Source organism: Brachyhypopomus gauderio, chromosome 4 (genome assembly GCF_052324685.1).
Source record: "Brachyhypopomus gauderio isolate BG-103 chromosome 4, BGAUD_0.2, whole genome shotgun sequence".
Lineage (NCBI taxonomy): Eukaryota > Metazoa > Chordata > Actinopteri > Gymnotiformes > Hypopomidae > Brachyhypopomus > Brachyhypopomus gauderio.
This window is the reverse complement of record NC_135214.1, coordinates 36060808-36076493: the sequence shown is the minus strand read 5'-3', so window position 1 is coordinate 36076493 and position 15686 is coordinate 36060808. Positions and strand designations below refer to the sequence as shown.

Sequence of the window (15686 nt, the reverse complement as noted above, 5' to 3'; positions counted from 1 at the left end):
CCACTTGATACACCATGTGTTTGTGCTTGCCCACGCAATGTGACCTGCATATGCTGTATATGCACACAAAACCTTTGTTAACTTACTGCTAACTTACATGATAAAAGTGAGAACGCCAAGAGCCCAGATATCCGTAGAAGGTCCAACACCTTGTCCTTCCAAGATCTCAGGAGCTTTAGGAAGAACGATGTAAACTGACAAACAAAACACAGGAGACACAGATATAAACATCCATCCAAACATCAAACAGGTGCACATAGAAGTCTGTAATGAAGCATGTTACTTTCTGAGCAGGAGAAAGACAAGACGACAGGAAGAAAACTCCATAAAACGAGAAGCTCTAACACCAGGACGCTCACACACCTTTACTGTGCGTCATCTCATTAATGTGCTCAGTGTTGAGCGTCTGCCCTGGGGTGAATGTCTGAGCAGAGCCCAAGTCCACGATCTTCACCACGTTGCGTTCAGTCACCAGCACGTTGTCAGAGCTGAGGTCCAAGTGGATGATGTGGTGACCATGAAGGTATTCCAGACCGTCCAGCAGCTGCCGGAGGAGCTCGGTCACGTCCACCTCAGCGTACACATCTCTGCACAGAAACACATGACCTCAGACTCCCCCAGGACACCAGCTCTTGGAAAAACCACATCACCGTTATACACCTGGTGCTGAGAGACAATCTCCACATAGATGTGGACTGGGAATGTGTTTTTTCTACTGCAAATCTGACTCAATCCACACAAAGATTATGCATCCAATAACCAGCCTTGAGATTATATACAAACATTACCAAAGTGCTTTATAAAAATACAGTATATGGTAGAAGTAGATTAAAACAATAAATTAGATGAAAAGAAAAGATGTAATAAAATATTAAAACAAAGAATAAAATACAGAAATGGAAAATAAAATAGACTGATTTGGCCTGATCCCACTGAGATAAAGATAAATATTAATATTCTTTTGATCACACTGAAAATACCTGCATTGCTGTTTGGGGTAAACTCCCGTCCTCACTAATCTTGCCCTCAGCGCAGGTGCGCGGCTCTCTCACCTGTCAGACAGGTGGAGGAGCAGCTCTGGGCCGGAGCAAAGCTCCTCCACCAGCACCAGGCAGGAGGGGCTGAGAATGGCAGCGTGCAGGCAGACCAGGTGTGGATGGTGCAGGCGGCGTAGCACCTGGTACTCCCGCAGAACCAACTGCCTCTGCTCGGGCCCGAACGGCGTGAGCTTCGCCGCCAGAAGCTCAGGACTTCTGCTGTCCACACACTGTCTCACCACGCTAGAGCGCCCCCTGGTGGAACCACAAGCTGCTGCTCTGTAGCTGCTCTAATCGTTTTCAGTGGTAATTCTCAGGCTAAGTTGAAATGCCTATTTGGGGCATTTACATATATGTTTACATATAGCATATATAAACATACGTTCTTGTAAAATCAGATATATTGACAGAATAGTTGTAAGGTAAAAGGTAAACATATAGACTTCAGGTAGGTTTGTATACGTTTTTTATTATTTATTGTTATTTCATGTTTTTTCTCATTCATCAACACAAACATCCAGCAGTGTATTTAAATTGAACTGTGACACTTGTGCATATTTAAATGAGATGTATTTAAATTAGATGTATTTAAATCCCATTCGTGTCACCCAGGTCCTGCAGGAGCCAGGGGTGATGATGATTAAGTAGCATTCATATTAACTGTTCACTTAGCTACGGGCGAACACAAAACCCAGAAGCGGATTTAGATCTGAAGTTTGGAGATGGCACAGTAAAAACAATTCTGTAGTACCTGTTGATCTCATTCAAGAACTTGAAAGTCCTCTCTGAGCCTAGCCCACCCTGCACTGTGACCTTTGACCCAGCAGATTCCGTCAGGATCAGAGGAATGTACGAGTCTAAGGGGACAGAGAAACAGAAACAAAACGTCTCTATGTTTAGAGTACATCTCACTCCCATCTCTCTGTTCAGAGCGCATCTCACTCCTGTCTCTGTTCAGAGTGCATCTCACTCCCATCTCTGTTCAGAGCACGTCTCAGTCCGATCTCGGTTGAGAGCACATCTCAGTCCTGTCTGTTCAGTCTGACTTAGCCAGTATCACAAGTGAGATACCATTCAACATACTGCAGCTGATATGATATGTGCAGATGGCATTCACCAGAGCTGACATACTAGTGTATTCCAGTGTTCATGTAGCCTACTGACATTCTCCTATGATATAGCAGGCATCACTGACAGCCCAGCAGCTCGATAAGCACGTATCCCATAGTTACTCACTTTCATACGGGACTACGAGGTATTCACTTTCATATGGGGTAACGGGATACTCACCTTCATAGGGGACTGCGGGATACTGGCCTTCATATGGGACTACTGGATACTCACCTTCATCCAGGACTACTGGATACTCGCCTTCATACAGGACTACGAGTTACTCACCTTCATATGGGACTGACATAAAAGCAGGCTGAGAAGGCTCGCTGAATGGCCCCAAGCCCTTTCTGGTGACACAGGACACTCTGAACACGTAGCCTGGTCCCCTGGGCAGCCCAGTGGCTACATAGCAACTATCTGTGACATTACTAGACAACACTCTCCACTCCACCCCTGGAAGCAAATGATAAAACATTTAGCATGGCAAAACTTAACAAGAGTGAAAAGCAATAATACTATAGATATGAGACAAAATCAAGCAATTATTATCCACTCTCAATTCCTCTCCCGCATATGCCCTTTCCTGGGAAACCCCTCTCCTGGAGAACCCCACTCCTGAGGGACCCTATTTCTGGAGGAACCTACTCCTGAGGGACCCTACTCCTGGAAGACCCTCTCCTGAGGTACCCTACTCTTCAGGGACCCTATTCCTGAGGGATCCTACTCCTCAGGGAACCTACACTTGGAGGACCCTACTCCTGGGAAATCCTATACCTGAGGGACCCTACTCCTGGGGAAGCCTACTCCTGGAGGAAGCCTACTCCTGGAGGAAGCCTACTCCTGGAGGAACCTACACCTGAGGGACTCTACTCCTGGGGAAACCTACACCCGAGGGACCCTACTCCTGTGGAAACCTACACCCGAGGGACTCTACTCCTGGAGGACCCTACACCTGGAAGACCCTACACATGAGGGACCCTACTCCTCAGGGACCCTACACCTCAGGGACCCTACTCCTGGAGGAACCTACACCTGGAAGACCCTACTCCTGGGGAACCCTACTCCTGGAATACCCTATTCCTGAGGGACCCTACACCTGGGAAATCCTACACCTGAGGGACCCTAGTCCTGAGGGACCCTACACCTCAGTGACCCTACTCCTGGAGGAACCTACTTCTGGAAGACCCTTTCCTGAGGGACCCTACTCCTCAGGGACCCTATTCCTAAAGGACCCTACACCTGGAGGACCCTACACCTGGGAAATCCTACACCTGAGGGCCCTACTTCTGGGGAACCCTACTCCTAGAAGACCCTCTCCTCAGGGACCCTACTCCTCAGGGACCCTACACCTGGGGAAGCCTATTCCTGGAGGACCCTACTCCTGAGGGACCGTAGTCCTGTGGGACCCTACTCCTGTGGGACCCTACTCCTGAGGGACCTTACACCTGGAGGACCCAACTCCTCAGGAACCCTACACCTGAGGGACACTACTCCTGGGGAACCCCACTCCTGAAGGACCCCACTCCTAGGGAACCCCACGCCTGGATGACCCTACATCTGAGGAACCCTACACCCGCAGGCCTCTGCCCCTGCAGGACCCTACTCCATAGGCACCCTACTTCTGGAGGAACCCTACTTCTGTGGGACCCTACTCCTGTGGAACCGAACTCCTGGATGACCCTACATCTGAGGGACCCTACACCCACAGGACCCTACATGCCTGGAGCACCCTACTCCTGGAGCACCCTACTCCTGGGAAATCTTACACCCGAGGGACCCTACTCTCGGGGAAGCCTATTCCTGGAGGATCCTACTCTTCAGGAACCCTACACCTCAGTGACACTATTCCTGGGGAACCCTACTCCTGAGGGACCCTACTCCTGGGAGACCCTACTCCGGAGGGACCCTATACCTGAGGGACCCTACTCCTGGGGAACCCTACTCTTGGGGAACTGCACTCCTGGATGACCCTACTCCCGGGGAAGCCTATTCCTGGAGAACCCTACTACCGAGGGACCCTACTCCTGTGGGACCTTACACTTGGAGGACCCTACTCCTCAGGAACCCTACACCTCAGGGACACTACTCCTGAGGGACCCTACTCCTGAGGGACCCTACTCCTGAAGGACCCTACACCTAAGGGACACTACTCCTGGAGGAACCTATGCCTGAGGGACCCTACTCCTGTGAGACCCTAATCCTGGGGAACCCCACTCCTGGGGAACCCTACACCCGCAGGCCTCTGCTCCTGGAGGACCCTACTCCTGAGGGACCCTACTCCATAGGCACCCTACTCCTGTGGGACCCTACTCCTGAAGAACCCTACTCCTGGGGAACCGCACTCCTGGATGACCCAACATTTGAGGGACCCTACACCCACAGGACCCTACATACCTGGAGGACCCTACTCCTGGGGAACCCTACTCCCGGGGAAGCCTATTCCTGGAGGACCCTACTCCTGAGGGACCCTAATCCTGTGGGACCTTACATCTGGAGGACCCTACTCCTCAGGAACCCTACACCTCAGTGACACTACTCCTGGGGAACCCTACTCCTGAGGGACCCTACTCCTGGGAGACCCTCTCCTGAGGTACCCTACTCTTCAGGGACCCTATTCCTAAGGGATCCTACTCCTCAGGGAACCTACACTTGGAGGACCCTACTCCTGGGAAATCCTATACCTGAGGGACCCTACTCCTGGGGAAGCCTACTCCTGTGGGACCCTACTCCTGGAGGAACCTACTCCTGGAGGAACCTACTCCTCAGGGACCCTACTCCTCAGGGACCCTACACCTGGAGGACCCTACACATGAGGCACTGAACTCCTGAGGAACCCTTCTTCTGGAGGAAGCCTACTCCTGGATGACCCTACACCTGAGGGACTCTACTCCTGGGGAAACCTACACCCGAGGGACTCTACTCCTGGGGAAACCTACACCCGAGGGACCCTACTCCTGTGGAAACCTACACCTGAGGGACTCTACTCCTGGAGGACCCTACACCTGGAAGACCCTACACCTCAGGGACCCTACACCTCAGGGACCCTACACCTCAGGGACCCTACTCCTAGAGGAACCTACACCTGGAAGACCCTACTCCTGGGGAACCCTACTCTTGGGGAACCGCACTCCTGGATGACCCTACTCCCAGGGAAGCCTATTCCTGGAGGACCCTACTCCTGAGGGACCCTAATCCTGTGGGACCTTACATCTGGAGGACCCTACTCCTCAGGAACCCTACACCTCAGTGACACTACTCCTGGGGAACCCTACTCCTGAGGGACCCTACTCCTGGGAGACCCTCTCCTGAGGTACCCTACTCTTCAGGGACCCTATTCCTGAGGGATCCTACTCCTCAGGGAACCTACACTTGGAGGACCCTACTCCTGGGAAATCCTATACCTGAGGGACCCTACTCCTGGGGAAGCCTACTCCTGTGGGACCCTACTCCTGGAGGAACCTACTCCTGGAGGAACCTACTCCTCAGGGACCCTACTCCTCAGGGACCCTACACCTGGATGACCCTACACCTGAGGGACTCTACTCCTGGGGAAACCTACACCCAAGGGACTCTACTCCTGGGGAAACCTACACCCGAGGGACCCTACTCCTGTGGAAACCTACACCTGAGGGACTCTACTCCTGGAGGACCCTACACCTGGAAGACCCTACACCTGAGGAACCCTACTCCTCAGGGCCCCTACACCTCAGGGACCCTACACCTCAGGGACCCTACTCCTAGAGGAACCTACACCTGGAAGACCCTACTCCTGGGGAACCCTACTCCTGGAATACCCTATTCCTGAGGGACCCTACACCTGGGAAATCCTACACCTGAGGGACCCTAGTCCTGAGGGACCCTACACCTCAGTGACCCTACTCCTGGAGACCCTACTCCCATGGGACCCTACTCCTGAGGGACCCTACACCTAAGGGACCCTACTCCTGGAGGAACCTATGCCTGAGGGACCCTACTCCTAGAGGAACCTATGCCTGAGGGACCCTACTCCTCAGGGAGCCTACATCTGAGGAACCCTACACCCGCAGGCCTCTGTTCCTGGAGGACCCTACTCCTAAGGGATCCTACTCCATAGGCACCCTACGTCTGGAGGAAACCTACACCTGTGGGACCCTACTCCTGAAGGACCCTACTCTTGGGGAACCACACTCCTGGATGACCCTACTCCCGAGGAAGCCTATTCCTAGAGGACCCTACTACTGAGGGACCCTACTCCTGTGGGACCTTACATTTGGAGGACCCTACTCCTCAGGAACCCTACACCTCAGGGACACTACTCCTGAGGGACCCTACTCCTGGGAGACATTACTCCTGAAGGACCCTACACCTAAGGGACACTACTCCTGGAGGAACCTATGCCTGAGGGACCCTACTCCTCGGGGACCCTACTCCTGTGAGACCCTAATCCTGGGGAACCCTACACCCACAGGCCTCTGCTCCTGGAGGACCCTACTCCTGAGGGACCCTACTCGATAGGCACCCTACTTCTGGAGGAACCCTACTCCTGTGGGACCCTACTCCTGAAGGACCCTACTCCTGGGGAACCGCACTCCTGGATGACCCTACATTTGAGGGACCCTACACCCACAGGACCCTACATACCTGGAGGACCCTACTCCTGGATGACCCTACTCCTGAGGGACCCTACTCCTGGATGACCCTATACCTCAGGGACCCTACTCCTGGGGAACCCTACACCTAAGGGACCCTACTCCTGGAGGAACCTACGCCTGAGGGACCCTACTCCTCAGGGACCATACAACTTGAGGACCCTACTCTTGAGGGACCCTACACCCGAGGGACCCTACACCTGGAGGACCCTCCACCTGAGGGACCCTACACCTGAGGGATGTTTGATAATAACCCAATGGGTTGAATCAGGTGTGCAAAAGGAGCACAGGCTCTGAACTCAACTGCACATTAGGGCAACTGAAATTCATTGCTTCTTACCATTCACACTGTGCTGTATGCAGTATGTGACATGTCCACTAGATGGCACTGGCTTCCAGAACACCAGACCTCCACCGCCAGCCAGCTGGATCACATCAGGCCTGGATGGCCTGGCTGGTGTTTCTAGTGAAACATTATGAGAAACACATTATAACTGGGTTTATAAGAGGTATTTATGAAAGGGAAATACTGTGAGTAAGAAGCCATGTCAGGAGCTTTTTTCACTGAGCATGACTTTGGTTTTGACTACTCTTCAATTTCTTCAAAAGGATTCGAAGGTTATGCTGTTTTGGTACTGCCATGTTAATCAGTTACCCACACCTCTGCACTTCCTGAAGCTTGGTAGTTTGATAGAGAAGAGCCTATGTTTCTTCTGAGGGACTCCTGAGGAGGATCCTGAGGGCCAAACATCTGAGGTAACACTGACTTTCTGAGGTGGAACAGGATTCTTCACAATTGGCCCTGGAACAGCAGACAAAATATATACATTTACAAGTTCCTGTTCCATTCACAATGGTTTAAAACAGGTGGTTGCTTTTTTGTTGTTGATATTAGTACTTGGAGGAGAATGCTGTAATAGTGTCCTCAGGACTATATAAATTATTTGATTAGAAAATATTAATAGAACCATAACAGATACTCAATAGACTACTATGCTGAGATTATAATCTTCCAGTGTAGAATATATTCAGTCTACCTCGTTTCTCCTCCTGGTCATCTTTACTGCACCGCCTGGTGAACAGCCTGGTGATACTAGAGGCAGAAGTTCTCATCTTCTTCTTCAGAGCCAGGAGAGGAGTCTTCTGTCGAGGGAAGATGCCTTCAGCAGCTGCCTGCCCTGAGGCCTCCGTCTGGGAGCTCTCCTGTCTGGAGCTGGTCCAGGACTGTCTACGGAAGATCTTCAGGAGTCCAGACCTGTGCGAGCTGCCTCCAGGAGGCCTGTCTGGCAGTGCCGGGGCAGAGGAATGTCTCTGCAGCAGGTCTCTGTCCTCTGGAGGCTGTGTGCGGACCACAGAGGAGCTTCGTCTCCACACCATGTCCTTCTCTCTCGTGTCGAACGTCTCAGAGCTGTGGGCACGGCATGCTGGCAGAGACTGATGGAGCACCCTTATGTCTGTGTCCTCGTCCTCTGAGTCCTGTAAGAGAGAGTGCTCAGACGCCCTTTCAGATGATAGTGTGAGCCGCCACTCGTCTGAATCGCTGTACCGTCTATTGTGTCTCTGTGACACTGGAAGCTGGATCCCAGAGAGAGCCTCATGGACATCGTCTCTGCTGGAAGCTCCCGAGTCAGGCCCAAGCACAGAGGACTCAGCGAGAAACAACTGAGAACCAGCTATGTTCTTTTCTGCCTCCACAGCTGCTGACTCCTCCTCCCTAGCTTGTGATTGGATGTCATGTGTGTGAGACCCTGAGCTGACTGGCTGTTGCTCCACGACAGTCCTGTTAGTCTGTGATATCACTTTTGCCTCAGGGCTCCGACTTGGGGAGGCAACAGATGAACTTGGCGACATGTCTTTCACCAGGACCTCTGGGGTGTCATCTTCCTCTTCCTCAGTGACCTCATCCTCATGGCCATCTACCCAATCATTTCCCAGTATCCTCTGCTCCATCACAGCTTCTGAACGCCTCGACTCGTCAAGAGACCGGCTCCTCCTCTGGTTGCGGACACTCAGACAGGGGGGGCTCGAACGTGACTTTGGCGGCGAGCCACTCCTGCGTCTGCGTGCGGCCTCTGCGTCTGGCGACTCCTCTGCGTACTCGATGAGCGGCTCGTTGGCCCTGCTGGCCGTGCCGCAGCGTGGCGGCTTGCGTCCACGGTCCTGGCTCCTGCCCTGCTGCTCCTGCTGCAATGCCAGGCGGCGAGCAGATATGGGAGACAGCTGCTGGGAGCTGCTGTAGAAGGTGCTCTTAATCAGGCTGCTGCGGGGGATGGGCATTTCACTGGCCATGCCCTCATCCCCCTCAGAGTGATACAGGATTGGCTTGCTGCCCTGCTGCTCCCAGATGATTGGCTTAGGGGCCTCCGTCGATAGCATGTTAATTGGAATCAACGTTTCCTTCTGTGATTGCTCCTGACCTGAAACCTCATCCTCCACATCTCTCTGTGGAACTGAGGATTGTGCAGGCAGGTAACAGAAGGGGTCGTACTCCTCCTCATCCTCATCCTCTCTCCCTTCATCTTCCTCATTGCTGGCAGGCTGGAAGAAGTCCCAGGAGTCTGTCTCGTCATACTCGGAAGACGAGGTGCTGTCGGAGGAGGCACTACTGACCTCGTGGGGGTTGCGAGGGGTCGTGATCGACACCTGACAGAGCGGAGAATCCAGCAGCACCGGGATCGGCCTCAGAGTGAGCACAGAGCCAAGACACGTCAGAGAGCGCTGTGGGAGGGAGGGAGAGAGAGGGGGGGGGGGGAGAGAAAGGGAGGGAGAGAGAGAGGGAAAGAGAGAGAGAGAACAGAAGCAGATACTTTTTTGACAAAACAAATACTTTTAATGACAAGCAGTGCATCAATAAACCTTTGATTTACCTGCCATTTCCTTCTGGAAATAAATGATTTTAGATTTTTTGTGTTGATATTATCAACTTCTTCATTACTGCACGGACCCTAGAAGAAAAAAATATATATTTCACAATCAATCTTATTCTGAGGCATTATCTATATAGTAATTCCTGTAAACAACACATTAAACAACACAGTAAATAACACAGAACAGTTATGTGTGATGTAACACAGCCCACCTCAAACCAACTCAGACTCAAGCACTCTAATGCTGACGGTCTCTGCCTGCCAGGGAGAAGAGAAATCAGCCATTAAATCTGATTAGATCAGTCTCTCACTAAATCATTAAATCAGTGTCACACATACACACACACACACACCAACTGCTGTCACGTAGGAGTCGCAGATAAAACATTGTCATCACAATAATGAGCAGCTGTGTGACAAGCACTACTGTGGAGACAGTGCCCTCTGCAGGTGAGATGAGGAAACGTCTGCACCTTACCCTGGGTCTGCCTGTAGAGCTCTGTGTATGAAGTGCTGTGCCTGTGGGCTCCTGTTGCAGAACTCTGGGACGCCCCAGTGCACCACCCCTTCAGCCACCTTGGTTAGGGTGGCGCGGTCATTCTCCCCAAAAAATGGGCAGTGCCCTGTCAAGCTGCCAAAATAAAAGCCCCGGTCACAACAGCCATACAACCAAAATATACATGGTTCAACTGCAAACGAGTCAAAAGGCAATGAATCAATCAAGGGAACAGTGGATTATTTAAATATCTATTTTAATTAGATAATTGTAATCTGTGATTTTATGTGTAATAAATTGTAGTAAATACTACGAGTTTGACAGTGTATATTTAACATGTTGGCAGCATACTTGATAAAGCATGACTACAGATAACTCAAAGACTAAACATTTATTAGATTGCTTCTTATTGCTTACCATAAGTAAGCAACAACTCCAACAGACCTGCAAAAAACAGCATACCATAGAAGGGTTACTCACAAATACCAACACCTACTGATGCTAACACCTATGGTCTTTAACAGCAAGTCAGACACATTTCAAAAACTCTCTAAATTCAGCTACTAAAATTAATCAAGCAGGAAAACTGAAGCACCAGATATCTGTTGCTACTGTCACTGGTTCCTGGCGCACAATTTCAGGGGCCACAAATTCTGGAGTCCCAAATACACTGTACTGGTGCCTAGAAGGGTCAATCTCCTGGCAAAAACCAAAGTCACAGAGTTTAACCTCTTCTCTCTCCTGGGAAACCATCAGGATATTGTCAGTCTGCAGAACAAGGGAAATTAATATTTAGTGAATATTAATTTTAATCACTTTAATGTAATCACAAATTACATTAAAATTAAATGTATCATTTGAGGGAAAGGTTTACCATTCTTTGCTGTGTTGTCTTATGTTAAATATTTAAACTTAAATTTACATTTCATATGACTTACATTAATATCGAGATGTAGGATGTTCATACTATGAATATATTTAACCCCATCCAGAATCTGCTGAATGTATACCCAGACCTGACAGAAGTCGACACAGAAACAGAAAACCGTCCAATCACGAGAGCAGCAAGCAGACAACAGTCCAATCACAAGAACAGTAAATAGGGCCTACAAAGTCACTCGTGCATGGATTGATTCACTAGTGCATGGACTGATTCAATAGTGCATGGACTGATTCAATAGTGCATGAACTGATTCATTACCTCTCTCTCTGTGACTGATGCTTTCAGTAACAAATGATCCAGCAGCCCCTGGGAAGAGCAGCTGTACAAGATATAATCCATATAAATGTCATTCACAATTACAGAGAGCATTAATGAACCATGCAGTCAATGTACATTAAACACCCACATCAATTCTATTTTCCTCCAATCGAATTTCCTAAATAATTTCTTTATAGTTTTCAAGTTTATTGATTTTGATATTTTTCCCCTGCCAATTTTTCTCCCTCATTTAGTCAAATCCAATTCTCACCCATCACGTGAGTCTCCCTCGTCACAAAACAGCTGCCAATCAGAGTGGGCAAGGGCTGTCACATGCTTCCTCTGAAGCACATGCAGCCAATCAATGCATCTATTGAAGATTCAGCTCTTGAATTCTCAGGAGGGTGGAGTAACACAGTCAGAGGACAATGCTATCCACCCATTTCTGGTGAATGAGCTCACAGACACCTTTGATTGGCTAGTACTGCTGTAATTGACAAGGGACAGCGAGTATGCCACACCTCTCTCCTCCCTGCTCTCTCAGACTCCTACCACAGATAGCTGTGACATCATAGAGGATCAAACTCCCCCATGACATCATAGGTAAACAACACTCCCCTATAAGAGTCTTTTGCATCACAAGTCTGCTTACTCCTAAATCCTCTGACTTAATTGGCAGACAATATAATTCCCCCTTATATGTGGTTTATCTAAATACACTTTTTAAAAATGTATTTTCCCAAAAGCTTTCAGCACAAACGTTTTGATGATCCTTACATCTCGGTGACAAGGACGAGGGTGTGGCATGTACAGAAGACATCAAGGAGACCAATAATTGCACGGTGGCTGAGTCGCGACAGAAGGTCTCTCTCCTGATAGGCTGTGGTCTGTGAGCCACTCCTCAGGGGGATGAACTTGGCGGCACAAACCTCCCCACTGCCGCGGTGGGTGAGGCGCTTCACCACCCCAAACGCTCCCCTACACGCCCACAGGACAGGGATATAGGGCCATGTCAGCCAGCGCAGCACACAGTAATGCCATGCTAATTAACATAAAGTAAAACCATGTGGCAGAATCATGGTACCTGCCAATCTCCTCATGGACATCATAAACAGCATGGAGCTTTCTCCTCCCCCCAACCTCCACCTCCCTCTGATCCTCCACCTGCACCTCCTCTGGACCTGAAAAATAAATGTCTACTTTACACTTGCCCATCTATACCCACATAGAGCACAGTGTTCTGACACCAGTGGAATTTCATGTTTTGTTCTTCTGACATTTGACAAAAATTCGTGCAGAACTAGACATGGTCATGGGTCACATTGAAAGTTGAAAACAAAAAATACACAGATATTCTGTAAGAGCAGGAATCCTACAAGAAAATGTGTGGTGAGAAACAGGAAGTCCATAATGAAAAACCTGGTCGCTGCTCACCTGCGTCTACCGTGAGCTGGGCGTGGCAGGAGGCGTGGCCTGAGCTGTTTGTGACAGTGCAGGTGTATGTGCCACCGTCAGCCACGCCCACAGCCTTCAGGGAGAGAGAGTAGTGGAGTCCTTGCTGGATCTGGTCGCCGGTGGAGACCACAACACTGTCCTTACGCCACACAAAACAAAGAGGATTATGGGTCATCACCTCCCAGCAGCTCCTGCCTATGTTCAGTAAAGTCCACTGTATGTATGAAGTGTATACTGGTCCCTTTAGAAGTATGTTGTGTAGTATCCAGTATGCCACCAATGTAAACCCTGCTACAGGCTCCACCCACTTGTGGAAGATTTTCCACCACTGTTGCATGATGGGAGCAGAATAAGAAGTGTTCTGAATGCTATAAACACAGCTGTGGTTGCATGAATAGAATATTTTAATATATGGCTGGAGTCCTGGTTTCTTTCACATACTATAAAAATGTAGTTTGGTTGCATACTGCACATAACATACTGATCTGGGGTCAGTACATGAGTAGTATGCAGCAGTCTGTTTTGAAGGTAACTACAGGTTAAAGTGCGTCCCACACTGCATATCTACTGAATATCTGCTGAATATCTGCTCTACTTTGATGACATGTTAAAGATCATTAGTGTTCCGTTTTGTTTTATTTATTGCAACTACAACACAATAATTTCTCCAAAAGTGATATTGTCCGGTGTGTAACTGGTTACACAGTAAAGCATGTGTGATCGATTGGTACCTTATACCAGGTGACCTGTGGGACAGGTAGTCCAGTGATCACTGCAGAGAACACCACGGATTGGCCAGGTCTCACACACAGGTCCTCCATAGCCACCTGCACCACAGGGGCAGCTGAAGAAACACATGTAGTTATACGGCTGACTCCACCCTCTGACTCCACCCTCTGACCCCACCCTCTGGAGTCCTGTGAGCACTAGTCAGGAAGGACCGGTGGTTGTCAACAGCGACGGTAGCTAAGGCTTCAGCCATCACATCACCTGCCCAGGTGTGAATACCTGGCCATTCTTCCTCCTGGGGCTCGGACACAGCAGGTCTCTTTGGCTCCAAGGAGTTCTGTCCCTCTGGGGTGCACAGTTTCATCTCATTCACTTCCTGTGTGTCACTGGTTTGAGCATAACTGCTTCCAACCGCAGCTCTGCAGAGGTCAGAGGTACCTCGTGTTTAAAAGTGGGCAGTGAATCAATCGTTAAACCATCTTTGTTGTTTTACAGACATTGAACCCCGATAATCATTGTCAGAGTCTGCGTTCTCTACCATTCAAGCAGGTTGTCTTCTCATTGTAATTCTAACATTTGCCAGGAAGAGGCACTAATGAATCAAATCCCCATCAGCTGTCTTGAATGTCTGGGCCCCATATCCTAACACCCTGACTAAGAACGCCCTGTCTGGGCCCCATATCCTAACACCCTGACTAAGAACGCCCTGTCTGGGCCCCATATCCTAACACCCTGACTAAGAACGCCCTGTCTGGGCCCCATATCCTAACACCCTGACTAAGAACATCCAGTCTGGGCCCCATATCCTAACACCCTGACTAAGAACGTCCTGTCTGGGCCCCATATCCTAACCCCATATCCTATCCTCTGGCCAGCCTACATGTCCCCAGTCTTTACTGTGAAGTTCCTAAGGTAAGTGATGGACAATTCGGTGCACCACCGGGTGGGCGTGACTCACGCTGTGGAGCGTCCTGCTTCCAGGAGCAAGTAGAAGAGTTTCTTCACCAGCGCACCTGCCCAAGCGTCCGGCTGCGGCTCTGGAGGGACAGGAAGGAGACTCAGACACAACAGGAGACGATGCTTCTCCACTGCTAACAGAGTCTGTCAAATAACTGCTCAAATGACAACCGCTCAAATGACAACTGATCAAATGATTCTCTCTCTCTCTCTATCAGTCTGTATGTCACTCTTCTCATTTTTTGTTAACATCCTTTATGGCTAAAGAAAATGTTTAAATAAAGAAAAGTAATAAATAAAATGAACAAAAGTGTTGTTTTGACACTGAGCTGTTCTGTTTGGTCTGGCATCTAAGACTGTAGAGTGTCTGATTAGTGTGTCAGAACTTAACCTAGAGTGTCTGATTAGTTCATTAGTGTGTCGCAACTTAACAGAGTGGGCCATAATATTCTAAATGAAGGATTTCAACCTGGGAGCAACTGCATTGGAGAATTCCTCTACGTGTGTGTGTGTGTGTGTGTGTGTGTGTGTGTGTGTGTTTATTGAAAGTAGCAAACCTACCTTACACCTTACCTAGCTGCAAAAATATAAGTAGCATTTACAGCAGCAGAACCATGACGGGCACTTTGTGTGGTAAATCACACACATTAAATCACACCCTGAAGACAGCAGAGGGCTGGACCCATATCCAGACCTGCTGGACCCATAACCAGACCTGCTGGACCCATATCCAGACCTGCTGGACCCATAACCAGACCTGCTGGACCCATAACCAGACCTGCTACAGCACACTGGAGCGGGGCACAGGACCAGGGGAGGAGGGACTACAGATGAGATGGGCATGAATCCATTACAGTAGAGTAGTGGATTCATGAGAGACAGAGGGAAATGGAGAGAGAGAGAGAGAGAGAGAGAGAGAGAGAGAGAGAGAGAGAAAGAAAGAATGACAGATAGAGAAGATTGCTTGCCAAGTGTGTGGGCGTCTCTCTGTCTTTGCGATGACACTTACATGAGGATGGCTCTGTCTTTAGTCTCCTGCTCTTGGACTAGAAAAGGAAGTGGGATGGAGAGAATGAGGTTAAACAGGAAGTGTGGATGAAGATGACTGACAGGCTTCCAAAAGCCTCTTAATGGCTCACTTGTGTGACATGGATGACGTTCCACTGTGAAGACACAGAGTGCCAAAGATGAAACAAGAAACTG

General features: G+C 49.5%; 1 protein-coding gene across 1 annotated transcript in view; it reads right to left on the bottom strand.

Annotated features, from left to right (window-relative positions):
* The window catches only part of obscna (obscurin, cytoskeletal calmodulin and titin-interacting RhoGEF a), a 43490-nt gene that overhangs the window by 1858 nt on the left and 25946 nt on the right, over positions 1-15686 (bottom strand). The window contains exons 52-72 of the mRNA XM_077004364.1: positions 14485-14563; positions 13806-13945; positions 13529-13641; positions 12777-12936; positions 12427-12523; positions 12120-12320; positions 11343-11403; positions 11080-11157; positions 10737-10909; positions 10559-10585; positions 10124-10276; positions 9858-9903; positions 9646-9723; positions 7816-9496; positions 7440-7580; positions 7119-7241; positions 2436-2603; positions 1789-1894; positions 1053-1292; positions 364-587; positions 98-194 (exon numbers count right to left, since the gene is read on the bottom strand). Of these exons, the coding sequence (XP_076860479.1) occupies positions 98-194; positions 364-587; positions 1053-1292; positions 1789-1894; positions 2436-2603; positions 7119-7241; positions 7440-7580; positions 7816-9496; positions 9646-9723; positions 9858-9903; positions 10124-10276; positions 10559-10585; positions 10737-10909; positions 11080-11157; positions 11343-11403; positions 12120-12320; positions 12427-12523; positions 12777-12936; positions 13529-13641; positions 13806-13945; positions 14485-14563 (4186 nt within the window). The remainder of the gene's footprint in view (positions 1-97; positions 195-363; positions 588-1052; positions 1293-1788; positions 1895-2435; positions 2604-7118; positions 7242-7439; positions 7581-7815; positions 9497-9645; positions 9724-9857; positions 9904-10123; positions 10277-10558; positions 10586-10736; positions 10910-11079; positions 11158-11342; positions 11404-12119; positions 12321-12426; positions 12524-12776; positions 12937-13528; positions 13642-13805; positions 13946-14484; positions 14564-15686) is intronic.